At 38.8% G+C, this 15319-nt stretch overlaps 1 protein-coding gene across 1 annotated transcript in view; it reads left to right on the top strand.

The window, feature by feature from the left end:
• The first annotated feature begins 6163 nt into the window (after window positions 1-6163).
• The window catches only part of igsf3 (immunoglobulin superfamily, member 3), an 85155-nt gene continuing 75999 nt past the window's right edge, over window positions 6164-15319 (top strand). The window contains exon 1 of the mRNA XM_087804862.1: window positions 6164-6738. Within this exon, the coding sequence (XP_087660988.1) occupies window positions 6699-6738 (40 nt within the window). The 5' untranslated portion in view covers window positions 6164-6698. The remainder of the gene's footprint in view (window positions 6739-15319) is intronic.

The following is a 15319-nucleotide window of genomic DNA, read 5'->3' as shown; positions in this document are numbered from 1 at the left end:
CATTTTTTTCCATAGTTTAATCCAGCATTTTTTTTCTTACATGTCCATAAAACCAACTCTCCTTACTTAGTCACATCTTACTTACAAGTCTTCCTCTCTAACATGCAGCAAGTATCTCAACATGACGATGCTCCGATTTAAAGTTATTACTTTATAAAGTTCTCCCCCATCCAAAATCTCAGCCAAAGAGAGGTTACGAGAGTAGACTTTATAACATAGTAATGGGCTTCACTCATCCATCAAGATGTCTCCCTTGTAGGTTGAGACATCGTTGACATCGTAGACATCGTTGAGACAGGTTGAGCGTTGTAGGTTGAGACTTGTAGGTTGAGGTTGTAGGTTGTATCATGATAATAAGGTTCCAGGGTTGAGTCAGTACTTGGGTGACTTAGGTCAGTCTGTCAAACTGAGCCTGAGAAACCTGGGTGTTGTATTTGATAAAGACATGTCTCTTGTTCAACACTGCAGAAAACTGACCAGAAACTGTTTCCTTCAACTGAGAAAAATCTCTAAACTTAGGAAAATGTTGTCGGAACATGATCTGGAGCTTGTAATCCATGCGTTTGTTTCTCTTGTCTGGACTATTGTAACAGTTTGTTTTCATGTCTTAACAAGAAGGAGCTGTCTCGCCTGCAGTTGATTCAGAACTCTGCAGCGAGAATTCTAACCCGCTCAAGTAGAAGAACTCACATTTCTCCAATCCTTAAAACTCTTCACTGGCTTCCAGTTTCTTTTAGGATCAACTTTAAAATTCTGCTTCTTACTTTCAGAGCTATTCATGGTCAGGCTCCTCCTTACATCACTGATCTGATCCAGCCTTACACCCCAGCTCGGGCTCTGAGGTCTGTGGATCAGAATCTACTTATGGTTCCTCGCACACGGTTCAGGACCAGAGGAGAGAAATCTTTTCAGGCTGTTGCTCCTAAGCTTTGGAACAATCTTCCTCTCTCTTTGCGCTTGATGGAGTCTACTGACTCCTTTAAGAAACATCTTAAGACGTTTCTATTTGTTCAGGCTTTTCCTTGATTTTCTGGAACTCCCGTTGTGTTATCAGTTTTATCTTGATCTTTGAAATATATACTTTATTGAATATTGTTTTGATTGTTTAAGCGCTTTGTGACCCTGGTCTAGAAAAGCGCTATACAAATAAGAATTACTTACTTACTTACTTACATGTGGGATTGGTGACCTGTGGTGACAAACCCTAATTTGACTAATCAATGCAATAATTCGGCTGTCATTTGTCCAGTTCCTTGTGTGACTCTTGATAATGTCAAAATGTATTTAAAAGTATTAAAAGTCAACAGGGAAACTATTTCTCCATGAAAGCCCAGAATAAAACACAAATTCATATGCTTTGAAAAACTTTTTTTTTTAAATAAAAGTTTTATTTCTAAACATATAAAAATCATTATTTATGTCCTTCCTGCAGTTTTACATACCACTACACGACACTTACATGTTCTGTTACAAAGACCCTGTTTCTTCTGAAATAGTATAGAAAACAGAGAATATCATTCAAACATTTGCATGAGCCAAGGTCTATTTTTCAACTGTAATGTAAAGAAAAAATAGATTTTTTGGAATGTTAACAAATTTCAAACAAGTGGCTCCATTAAGGTGACATGTACAACCCCATAACACTTACTTTCTTTGTATATGTTTAATTTTGAGTTGGATTTAAATGTCAATTGTATGAATCTAAAATTATATTGGGAAATGTATATTCTAAAATCAAATCGAGATATTTTCAAGACTGGACAACATGGAATGTTATGAAAATAATTGTTTAACTGTTTATTGCCAGACTGGATTTAACTCGTGGATCATCACAGACACAGGTGCTCCCAATGTTGAAGAAACAGACAATTCCAGGAAATCCTGGTTTTAGTCTTGTTCCCATCATCTGGATTGTTTTCACATCATCTTGGACCTCCAGTTAGGATGCAGGCTCTTTCAGATCTTCATATGTGCTTCTGCACCCATCAAGATGGATAGATGGTTGGATGGACTCTATTAATCCCTCTGCAGATCTCCATCGGGAAATTGGGACTTACAATGGATTTCTTTTCTCTTTGCCTCTTCTTATTTCATACCTGAAATCACTTCTGAAAATTGTGTGTATGCATTTAAATTATTTGTTTTGTGCAGTCGTAAAGAAAAAGAGTGATGAAATATATTTGCAAACATCCTTGCTCCACTCTCCTGCATGATGTCGGCTAACATCGTGATCTAAGGCTACTAAAATATTAAGATTATCCAAAACTAAGTGTGTCTGCACATCTGAAACAGCATTAGATACATGAAGTGTGTAGCACCCAGGCTGCTCTGTTTCCATGGAGACATGCGATCACCAGCATTCATTTGCAAACATTCCTCTCAATCGCCTCCTCCTTCGAAAACACATTTGGAGAGTTTTCTTCAAAACTGTCTTGTGGAATAAGAGGTTTTCTTAAGTTTGATGGCTCTAACAATGCTCCTACAACAGTCCGGCCGTCACTCATTGCAGCAGAGGAGCTAAATTTAGCAGCTGTCATATGTAGACCAGGTGTGGTGCACGCTAGGTGTTCCTCACCAGAGAAATGCTTCACTGAAACCAGTATCATGCTTTTCCCACAAAATCAACAAACTGATTTAGTTTTGATTCATCATCCATCCAACCATCCATCCGTCCGGCTGGCCGGCAAATACTGACAGCATTTGGATGTCAGGCTTCATTCAGTAGTTTCAACTAAAATTTGCTGAAAATATAGCTAGAACACAAACAAGTGGATGCTTAATGAAAGAGCTGCCATTTGTTTGTGTTGTAGCTGATAATAGGTAACACTGGTTTGATGCAAGGGAAACAGAACAGGAAGAACGACTATGAAAAAGTAAATAAAAAAATATTTGGATCTCTCTGGTTCAACAGACACTTGAGAGGATCTGGGTTCCATTTTTCTTATTGAATTATCTTTATCTGCACATGTCATTTTTGTTTGACATCTCCTGGCTCAAATGTGGGTTTCAATATCTTGAATAATATTAAATATCGTTAGCTACAAGTCACTGGTGGTGAGTGTTGATTCAGAAGAACAGTCCGACAAGGATGGAGGCACAAGCTGTACAGAAACATTGACAATACAAACAGTTTAACAAACACTTATACGCAAACACTAGTGACGCCTCAGGGGCCAAACTCGTCTCACTATTTGCCTTTGTAACCTTATCTTAACAGAAATCCGTTAACGCCTAAAACAGCCACAGCAATGTCTTGAACATCTGCCTGATACGCTGCTCATTTTATCCGCACCACCACTCGTTTTTCATCCCAATGCATTTTTACTTACGCATCTCATGAAAGGTTTCAGCTATCCTGTTTCCCTAAAGACGGAATGTTCACAGCTTCACAGCTCTGCTGCTGCTGCATCCTCACGTTCACCTCGTCTATTTCAGGACTCTAACAACACAGAGTCATGCAAATCAACGAAGCTCACGTCAGACTAATACTCGGCCACTTCTGATCCACATCAAACTGCGAGATAGAAGTCTTGAGAGAAAGCATTTGTTTTTCTTGCTGCTATGTGGCGGCAGCTCATTATGTTGATTGCCGCTTATTGTCGCTATGGTGACGAAAGGTGCGGCTGAGAAAATCAGAGTTATAATAATTCATTTCAGGCTAGAGACTGAATTATTCATAAGCGTGGGCTTTCTACATCAGCAAAGTCAGGTCCGTTAAACACTGTGATTCAAGCGTATCTCTGTTTAACGGCACTTTTGAAGAAGCCAACCATTTTTCTTCATGAATTTACCATGACAAGGACCTAAACATATCACTAATGATCTAACATTGTGTAAGGAAGACCATTTATATTATTTATTTATGGAGTCTCTCTGGCACTTTTCTTTAAACTACAAGCAACTTCTCTGATGACTGATTTTCTTTGTTTATTTGTGACAGTTTTTATGGTTAATATCTTTAATCAGGTAAACCTTTCTATGTAGAATATACTTAAAGTGGAACTAATGTCATAACCCAACTTTCCTGACTTACTCACATGTTTCACAGTTGTTGAAGTCCTTCAAGATGCAGTAAGTCACTCATCATGATGATACTCTGTTTTGAATTTTAACTTTGAAAAATACACAAAGTACTCCTGCTCCAGCCAGCTATAATCACACCCTGCTTGGTTTATACAATGAGTCAAAGTTTGCCCTCAAAACTAAGGAATGAGTCTAATTTTCCCACTTAGAAATAGGACTCAAATAGGATCAAATACAGGTATGTACAATATACTACAAACTCGTTGTACGTTAGCTTGACTAGTCGACATATACTAGAGCAACAAGTTCATTACTAACGTTAACTACATCTCCCTTATTCCCTATATATAATTTCCCCCAAGATGGCAGTCGCATTGACTTCTTATGCTCCTGGATTGACAGTAAACAACAGCATGTCTATGGAGTATTTTGATCTTATTTTAGGACAATTTAAACATGTAGTATGTCACAGCTAATTGGATCAATTTGAAGTCAGATCCAAAATAACAACTCATCCTGACCTCTGAACTAAACATGGCCGTCGGACTGTCTTAAGAACAGGGTCGGAGCAGTTAAGCATGGAGATAAAACACAAGATCAAAGCCAATTTAAAGGCAAAAGAAAGCATTGCACACAGAGAAAAAAGAGAGAGAAGAGGGCTGACTTGGAAAGGAAGCTAAATGCTAGCAGACAACTGATCACTCTTCCTGGCAAATTATAGCATAGCATCTGTGCTATTAAACAACAAGAAACCAGACAACATGTCCGATCAATGGTTCGATAGATTATCTATGTGTGGTCTTTTTGCCTTACGTTTTTTTTCCAAGCCCTTCAGAAAAATAATAATATAATAATATTATTATATATATATAATTATATAATAATATAATTGATTATTTTCATTTGTTATGTGGTTGTGACTCTTAGTCTTTTGACAGTTTTTGTGCTTCCCAATTACTTTAAAAATGTTTACATTTTAATAGAATTTCATTTTCATTTGTTTATATTAATCCCTCTCATTTTTAATCACTGATAATAAAGAGTCACCTTTTACTTTTGTATTTTTCAAACTGTCTCAATGATCTTAGTACATTTTATTGTCATTCCATTTAGGTACTGAATGAAGCGAAATTATTTTCGTGGGCCTGGAAACGACATCAATACAACAGCACATTGAACAATACAAAGCATGAGTGAAAAAAGTCCTGAAGTTTCAGGCTTTAGTCTGGTGGTCTGCTAGTATTCAGCTTCCCTAGTGAGTCAGCTCCCGCCTCTTCTTTTTGCCTTCAATGAAACTTTAATTTTGCCTTTAATCTGCATAAGTTGTTACATCCAAACTGACTTTAAACATTGAAATAGTTCAGCTGAGACATGCTTCATTTGTCTGAAAATTTAGTAAGTAAGCAAGTAAGTAAGTAATTTTTATTTATATAGCGCTTAAACAATCAAAACAATATTCAATAAAGTATATACTTTAAAGATCAAGATAAAACTGATAACACAACAGGAGTTCCAGAAAATCAAGGAAAAGCCTAAACAAATAGAAACGTCTTAAGATGTTTCTTAAAGGAGTCAGTAGTGTCCATCAAGTGCAAAGAGAGAGGAAGATCGTTCCAAAGCTTAGGAGCAACAGCCTGAAAAGATTTCTCTCCTCTGGTCCTGAGCCGTGTGCGTGGAACCATAAGTAGATTCTGATCCACAGACCTCAGAGCCCGAGCTGGGGTGTAAGGCTGGATCAGATCAGTAATCTACACTTATGGTGTTTTTTGGTGTCAACCCAGGAGCTCAAGAAGCCGCTTAACTACTGCGACCATCTTGGATTGTAGCAGTATATGAGTATTTAAAAAATGAAATAACTTCAGTTTGTTCAGTTTGTCATCTTCATACAGACCATTTCAATATTTGGTTGGCAATATAAAGACGAGCAAAATGTGCGTCATTGTCTTCCCGGCGACTGTTAAAAATTCTAATTAAGAACATCGTTTCTTTTAACCCACTTCAGTGGCCTACATCTCAAAGAGACGCTCGCCGTGCGGCGGACTCTCCCACGGCGGCAGGGGGCGGGGCCTCCTCGCGGGGGTGGGCGCTGCCATCCTCCCGCTGCGAAGTTTTCAAAGTGAACAAAGTGCTCGGGCGGACAGGAAGCTCGGGGAGACGGAACCTCGGACTTTTGCTTTGGCTTCAGGACCGGGGGTCAGGTGCGGCGGGTGAGAAAAAGGATTCCACGTTGAGAAAGCCGTGCGCGTGTCACGCCTGGCGCTCTGAAGCGCGAGGATATTTATGAATAAGATTTATTCAGTTGGAGCACAAAGCCGTGCCTTCTTGAGCGGAGCGCCGCCCCTCGGAGCTGCGGCGTGATCGTGGGAGAGATTGATCACCGTGTCTGGTGGGTCTGCGGTGAGGGATCGAGCCAGGACTCCACAGATCGGCTCCCCCAGAAAAAAAAACCCAAAATTTGTGGATTCCACCGTTCTTGCGTTTTCACGACATCACTCTCACAGGGAGCCCCGCAGTCTCGGGTGTGAAGGGGGGAGAGTGGGCTGGGTCAGCGTCCACGCACACGGCCACAGACCGAGGAGGACACACGCCGGAGGACACCGGTCGAAACAAGCATCCAAGGGAGCAGTGGATTTGACTCGAAGATCCGAGCAGGAATATTGGAGGTGGACCCCACGATGGCAGCCGGTGCGCTCCTCCTCGCGTGGGCACTGTTGTGTAAGTCCTTCTGTCTTTTCACTCCATTAACGCTGGGACCTTACAGGTAGAAGTGGGTTAGGCTGCTCACAAAATGCAGATGCCCCGAGGACAGCTGTCCTCAACTGGGTTAATGTCATATTAAGTCTAAGATGAACCCCTCTTACCACCGCCTGACCTGCAGTAGTGAACCTGCTATTGTTATTGGATCATACTTTCCATGACTGACTGTCCTCTGGAGGAGTTCTTCATCTGTCAGATGCTGACACTCTTTGAGGTTTGAGTGTCATTTCATCTGGGGGATGAGTCTGCTCATTTTTCAACCACCAGTCGGTTCTTTCCCTTCCTATCTTATCAAAACCAGAACTCCTCTGGTCAGTTGACAAAATGGCCACTTGACTTATTTGGATGTTGATGATGGAGTCCCGCTTGATAATGGAAGTCAATGTTCGGTTGTTACTGAACATTTATGACGAAGTGCATCTTGATTGCGTGTAAATGCGTATAAGAATACCACCAAGTTATGGTACAATGTACAAAGCTCTTGCTCACAGTACTCTGGAGAGACTGTCAAACAGGATAACCAAAAAAATTCAGTCTGTTGTGGTTTAATTTTAATATCGTTTACACAACAATGATTTCTGTGCGTCATCCTGGTTAAATTTGCTAACGCTTGCGTAAAACAACCCTGTTAATATATTTCCGTAAACTCATAAATCCCATTATGTAATATTTAGCGATTTAAAAACCCAAAATACTGGAGTGTGTGGCGGTGGCTTGAGTTTATAGGTCCAAAAGCTGTTGTCATCATTTACAAAAACAAACAAGAAAAGGTTTATGTCACTAAAGACACCAGCATCAACAGAGAAAGTCATAAGTGGAGGTGTTATTTAATAGCATTATGTTTTTAAATCTAGATAGATAGATATGACATTATTTATCCCTTTGAAATGGTCACATCAAAGCAACGGACAGAAGAACAAAGCGCAAAGAACATGAACAAAGGGTTTTGATCTATCAGAATACAAAGGATAAACATAGACTTGGGTCATCTTCTTCAACACCCACACTCCTCTCTACTGCCCCCAAATGCAGAGTTAAATGGCGTGAGGAATGAAGGAGTCCTTGAGTGTTCTCTGGTTCAGCTTTTTTCCCAGAGGTCAATGGTGCGCAGACTCTAACCGAGGCGAAGATCACTGGTCACATCCTGACAGAGCTAAATGTTACATGCCGCTAAATCCAGCTGTTAGTTCACCAAAAAATAAGGCTTCACTCACTTCCTACTAGCCCTCACATTGACTAAGAGCTGGGATATCTTCAGAGTAACCAGTTCCTTTTTAGAGTTAAATTAATAATAATGTATACCCATTTGAATGAGGCAAATGACCTTCAGTTGTTGTCGTCTTCATCTTCGTCCCAAAAAAATCCTTAATTCTCTGCGGTGCTCGTCTGTAATGTCCATCTTGTATTTAAGCCATAACGAGAGGAATTGTTACAGGAAACTTAAATAATTCTATATTTTAAGCTTGTTTGAAGCAGAAGTTTAAATAATAAAAAGCGATTAAAAACAGGAAATAGTAGGTGTAAATATTTCAAGTGTTTCCAGAGCTTGCATTGTCTACTGTCTACAATGCAAACACTTGCTTAAAATACAAAAAAAAATCTCCAAACAATTTCTCTCATCCAGGCATCAATACAAGATTACATTAGAGACAAGCACCACTGAGATATATGGATGTTTTTAGGTGTCTTTTTGGATGAAGACACAGACAAAAGACCACGGAGCGGCATTCACGTCATTGAAATTGATATACATTATTGCCTTTAATTCTAAAATGGTACAGATTACTCAATCCCAACCCTTAGTCACCATGAGGTTGAGTAGAAAAAGAGTGACGTTAACATTTTGGGTGAACTATCACTTTAAAGATGCATCGCAGTGAAAACACAGTCTCTCTCTGCACTTGAAAATGTAAAACAACAAGACATCCCAAGAGATTGGCCCACTTTACTCTAGACAAATGACTACTACTACGCTAGCCTGTGCAACAAGACCGCATTTGGTGTGACTTGGCACCAAGTTGTTGTAAATTAAAGTCAGAGCTTTGAACCGGCACATGCAATAATTTTGTGCTGCCATGTGAATATGATTAATAACAAACATCATATTATTTAGCAATGGTACACACGAAGATGCTTTACAAAAAGGTACAGAAGACAAATCATGAGTAGGCATTTTTGAACACGTGGGTTTTAAGGACTCATTTCAAAATCTGGTCTGAGTTGGAGTTCCTGATAGGTTGAAAGATTATTAACGACAAAATCAGTCAGACGGCGCATAATTCAACCAAAGAGCTTATGTTACTTGACTTAAAAAAAAACCACAGAATTTAATAAAATCAATAAAAATAACTTCCTAGATTGTAGAAATGTCTTGGTGCATGGCAAAAGCTAAGTTCCCCACACCAGGAATCAAGTTTGTGCTATCAAAATATTCCACTGTGCAATTTATTAGGCTAGCAAAGCAATGAGTAGCCCCGCAAGTGAATGAACACCTTCCTCACACAAGGCCATTGTGAGTGATTCACGCTGACGCTCACTAGCTTGCGACACACCTGGTCTGAGAACATGAAGTCATCTATACTTGTGTTCCTTGGGTTTGTTCAGTTTCACAATACGGGAACACAAACACACCTAATGACACATATAAACACTCACACCAGCATAATTCCTGACACACACACACACACGGCACATCCTGCATGTCTCGAACAAACACCAGATGGCTTTTCTGTTCCGGGATAGGAGGTCTGTGAAGGGGGGGCAAGGGGGTTGCTGAGGGAGGGAGGGGGGCTATCGAAGGCCCGCTAGAGGCCCCATCTTACTCGAGAGGATTACCCGTCTGCGCATCACTTGGCCTTCAGTCAGCTACTTTCACTTGCCTGTGATTTATCCGCATCTCGGCTGAAAACGTGAGTCGACTTGTTCACTTCGCCTGCACACGGAAAGATTCAGACCGGAGCATTCGGATCTGTTACATAACAAGATGCATCATGTGGCGATGGAGGAAGGTGTGAGGTGGATAATTCACGTAGTGAAGGTGTGGGTTTTCAGGAATGATTAATGCCAACCGCTGGAGATTTCCTGTGCCAATTATATAAGAGTTTGCTGCTGTCGCTATTAACTGATTGAGTGATTAGACCTGCATCAAGTTGCAAGATGGAGCCATAAAGTTATAATCAGACAGTAGTTTTTATTTTGGACTTAAGATAAATCTGTCTGAATCCTAGGTAGTTCGAGTGTCGAGGGGTTGTTTTCGTGAGTGAGGGGAAGATAGTGATGTTGGAGCAGTGTCTTCAGTCATGAGTTTAAATGGTTTCTGAAGAGACTTCGTATTCACTTGATCTACTCTCACAAGTCTCGATGACATGAAATGCAAAAGCTATTTGGTCATTTGTGCAAGCAAAACATATATTAAATAGTATAAATATATATACGTTAATGAGACAAAGTTTAATCCACTAAGCCACATGTGGTGAAACCTATCCAACTGTCTTGTCATGAAATTTTGGAAAAAAAAGTTAAGCGATGAATGAAAAAGCTGTTTCAGAGACATCAGAAAACTCAAGTCTTGCAAAGCTGCAATGAAAATTAGTTGAGTTATTGTTGATGGGAACTGATGGATAAATTGTATATTGTCTTCCTAAAAATGTGTTTTTACAAGCCAAACCATTCAAGGATTATGAACTTAAAAATTAATACTTTGACCATTTGCTCAATACTCATTGTCTACTCATCGTTGTTGACGGTGGCTGACGCACAACTTCCTGCCATCGATTTAATGTTGTAGAAGAGTATTTGTCTGAATGTTGCTGTGAAATATTCGCTGCTGCTGTTGTTGTAATCAGCATGAGAAACTTTGCAACCTCTTGTATTTGTTAGTCGACACTTTTACTGGCTGTGTTTATGTGCATAGCAACATTTAGGTGTCAACATCGTAAAAGTGATACTGCAGTAAAACCCGTCTTCCACTCGCACAGAGGTACGCACAACTTTATCTTTTTAAAGTTTCACTCCAAAACACTGATCATAAATAAAAATGTCTTCTTGTGAGGCAGAAGGAACACCAACATTATTTAATTGAAGGTGTACCAAATGTATTCTTTTATCTAGTCTAAATTGATAAAAGGCTATTTTTAAATGTCATAAAAGCATGTGGGTCGTGGTCCGTGATATTCACGTTACCATGATTTTCAGCGCTTCCTTGTGATCCTTTCAATACCACAAGCACATGTTCTTATATCGAATCCTCTCCATAGATTAAGATGTGTCTGTCTGTGACATTTCTTTGTTTGCTCTGTGCCGGCCACATGTCCGAGGTGTAGGCAATACGTCACATGATTAAGCAGAACACAATGGAAAGATTGTTTCAGTGACTACTGTGTTATTGTCATCCAAGAGAAAGCTCATTATGACCAGTAATCACATTTACTGCTGTGTGCATGTGACAATGGTAAAATGCTGACAGCAAAAATTACTAAGCAAGTTTTCAGCAGCACTTCTGTAACTTAAATGGTTGGTCAGCCATTTGCGCAAATCGCTGGCGATCGGGAGCTTGTATTAGCTGGGATTTTTGCAAGCATTGCTCGCTAAACCTGGTTACCAGTGCAGCTCGATATGCAGGCTGGATTCAGAGCTCATGGGCATAAAGAATCTAGAGCGCCATACTCATGCAAGTGTGGACAGACGAGGAGGTTGAACGGTTATAACTAGTCACACTGGACTACAAATAGAAAAAAACTGAGTTTCAACCAGAATTTGTGCGTTTGTGAGGCCCCTGGAAAGATCAAAAATCTAAACTTGACTATCTCATTCGCCACATCTAGCTTAATCAATCTTGATCCTACAAGTCTCCTAGAATACCAGGTTTTGTTAAGAATTTCACTCAACAATTCAACAGAACACAGTCTGTTTCAAAAATGTTAGTGAAGAAAACGACATACAATTTTTTTTGATGAAATACATGAACACCTCCGAATGATAATTGTCAAAGTCAGTTGAAGTCAGTATTTAACCTCTAACATGTTCAAGGTGTCTCTTTTGCCCTTGATTTAATCTTTTTCAAATGTATCATCTTCTTCCTTAACCCTTGTGCAAAACAAATCAATGACCTCCAGCACTGCATATGTATTTCTGTCAGCCAGGGAGGTCGTTCACCTTGACCCAGAGACAATACTAGGGATACCACAAACACATTGGTTTTCGGGGACTGGGTCACCATGACCCAAAGACGACACAAGGGTTTAGTGTTCTTGTTGTTGTCTGGAGATGATAAAACAACAATGTTATTATTGTTTTAACGAAAAAGTTGTTGTCTTGTTGGAAAAGTTGTTAGCACAAAGTCAAGATATGCTGTCTTTCTAGGTTTAGTTTTTCTGGACTTTCTTTACTGACATGACTCAAAATAGAAAAATGAACATGGCAAAGATCTTATATATATATATATATATATATATATATATATATATATATATACACAGTTATATGTGAGGAATTGAGTATTTTGAACGGATGTTAAGAGACAACAGTAACAAAAAACAGGTTTTCAGATGCTTCTGCCAAATTTTGTCAAATATTTTCTTTTCTTTGTGGGTCACAAACAAATGTTCTATGTTTGTGATAATAATGGTGTTTAAGTGGGATGATGATATATATTTTGATTTTTTTTTAAATACTCATGATGTATGATGACATTTCTCAACTGGCTGTACACAAGCATCGTCCGGCTTCAGTGCAACAGATGAGAGAATAGAAATGGCTACCTATAAACCTTTACTGCAAGCTCTCATCACCTAATTACTATTGATTAGTACACATTACTTAGAAGTCAAAGTAACGTCAACAATATCTAAGCTCAAGAAGAAGACAAACAAATGTGCTATCTTGTTCCCTGTCCGGTAAATAAAGGGTTAAACAACATTGTAAGTCAATCGATATCAGAGATTCTCAGCTTTTAAGTCCTCTCCCTTCCAGTGATGCACAAAACTGTTACACTCGTCAAGATGCTGCTTCAATAGTGACGTGATGACAGATTTTCTGGAGGAATGTCTTGCCGCAGAATCACAAATTGATGGTCAATGCTTATGTGCATCTATACGCAGTGTGAATATGTGTTTATGCGTATTGATGTCTGTCAGGTTTGTAATTCTTCCTGCACATTATGAGTCATCATAAGACATTATAAAACTCATGTTGCGAGTTTACACGGCTCAGGAAACTAAAGGAGACATTCTACAAATCCTTAATTATTTCCACTTTTGAATTAAATATGATTTATTTTCTTTAAACATTTCACATTAATTAAAAAAATATTTTCAGCCGTAGACCCGTATGTTAATATATTTTACAATATTCAATGTTTTCCTGTCATAAAAAATGAAGTTATTTTTTGTCATTTAATCTTAGATTTAGAAAATTAACTTTCTAATCTTCAACATATACAAAGATGGAAAAATAATAAAGATATTTTGATTCAAATTGACCATTTCAAGAAAACCTTTCAGATAATGAATCTATGTTAGACTTGTGAAGAAATAGTTTGATTTACATGGTCCATTAAATGTTCTACCTTTTGACATTTAAAGAGTTGTGAATTGAACACATAGTTGCGATATCTTCAGTTATTCGGTTGATTTGGATGAGGACTTTCATCAGCTTCATAAACGAAGCAGGGACATCAAATCTGAGTAGTACTCAATATTGGAGGAGACATCTTGGTTTATAGAAGTTAGCTGAAAGTGTAAAACGTGTGGATGATTTTGGAGGGAGTGGTTTTTGTTTACTAGGCTGGCTCCAGAGGACCAATGCTGGTCCTGAATCAGTCTGAAACTGTTAGGTTAAATCTATTTGCAGTCTTCCATTCTGCTGCATTTAATAGTGATTTAAAAAAAAAAAGAAAAAAAAGTGAGTTTAAATTCATCCTCATTACCTCTGTCAAGTCACCCAATTCTGCCTGCTCGCATAAAATCTTCACACGTTGTGGGTACATGTTCACTAATCTTCTATGCGGAAACAAATATGTCTAAATATTTCATTACATTTGGTGAAGAGATGCTCCAGGCAGCGAATGACCGTTCATGTCTCTGGATTTAAGCTTTTAAACACATGCGTGTTAATACACTTACCTGCCTGCTCACAAAGAACGCAGAGCGCACAAAGATCCCATTGACAGCTGCCTCTTCCTCTCTCAATAGCTGCGGATGCTTAAAAAGCCAGGCATAAAGGATTATGCATATTTTAACTCTAAAAATACACAAGTACATCATCCCTCCTTCTTTATTGATGCTGAATTCAATCATTTTTCCTTGCAGGATTCCACAGTGTATTAATCAATTTGAGAGAAGACACACGCATATACAGGAATAAATCTGTCCTTAACCCAACGATCGGCACCAAATTGAAGCTCCTTTTTGTGATGGTATTATTTTATTAATGCAAGGGAAAGCAAAACAAACTTTAGTGCTCAGAATGCACACTTGAATTTTAACTATAAATCACTTGTGTGTGTCAAACTTGAGCATCACAATAATCACAGTAACATGTTATTTGGCATTGGAAGACCGACATGTGCACACTGGCACTCGAAGCGTTTCTGGTTGAGGCTGCTGTGTTCAGGTTTCTCTGTCAGGGAATTCAGTGGGATGTGCAATGCCAAGCCTCTGGAAGGTTAAAGAATGTATTTTTTTTTTAAACTTTAATTGGTCTCGCGTCTGTATGACCCCTTTATTATTCACGCCTTGTTATCTGATTTAAGAGGCTCACTTTGTTCCACCTCAACACACTAAAATATATATTGACTTTCTTTCTGCTCTGTCTTTCTTTGCTACAACAGGAAATAAGAGTAAAAAAACATCCTCAACCGATGTTTACATTGTGTTCTTAAAGACATTGTCCACATAATCCTCATCACGCTAGTTTAAAGAAGGTATTGGATATTCTGTTGAGTGATGGAGAAAATGCATAAAATAAAATTAAATAATTTACATTGTATTGAATTCTTTAATGTGTTGACAGAAAATGTAACGTGATACATTCTATGCTCCATTATAGCCATCACAAACACATTTTGTTCGTCCTAATATGTCTGAGAACATCCTTAATGGCCTTTAACATGATATTCTGTGTTGACTTCATGTGATTGCACTACATCAGTCATAACTATGTGTTGCATAGTGATTATTTTGACTTGTTGCATTATTAACTTGAGTAATGAATAATCCGGACAGAAGAGTGTAAATACATCCGCAGTGAAAAACCCTAATTTTGGAATAAGGTTCAGTTTGGTGAAGCTGAGGGACGAGAGATTCATAGCTTGGACTACAGGTCAGTACTTGAGAATGCAGTGAAGCTTGCAGGCATCTCAAACTTCACTAGAATTCAGAATCAGCGCTGCCTCTCCCTGAAGCCCATCCTGAATAAGAATGACAGCTGCCATTGACACTCATGTGTGTGTATGTGCGTGTTAGTGTGTGTGTATGTGCGTGTTAGTGTGTGTGTATGTGGGTGTGTGTGGCTCACTCCCTTCTCCGGTCAGCTGTTAGCA

Source organism: Callionymus lyra, chromosome 12 (assembly GCF_982586985.1).
Source record: "Callionymus lyra chromosome 12, fCalLyr1.hap1.1, whole genome shotgun sequence".
NCBI classification, from domain to species: Eukaryota; Metazoa; Chordata; class Actinopteri; order Syngnathiformes; family Callionymidae; genus Callionymus; species Callionymus lyra.
The sequence above is the reverse complement of the archived record's forward strand: the minus strand, read 5'-3'. Positions and strand labels throughout refer to the sequence as shown.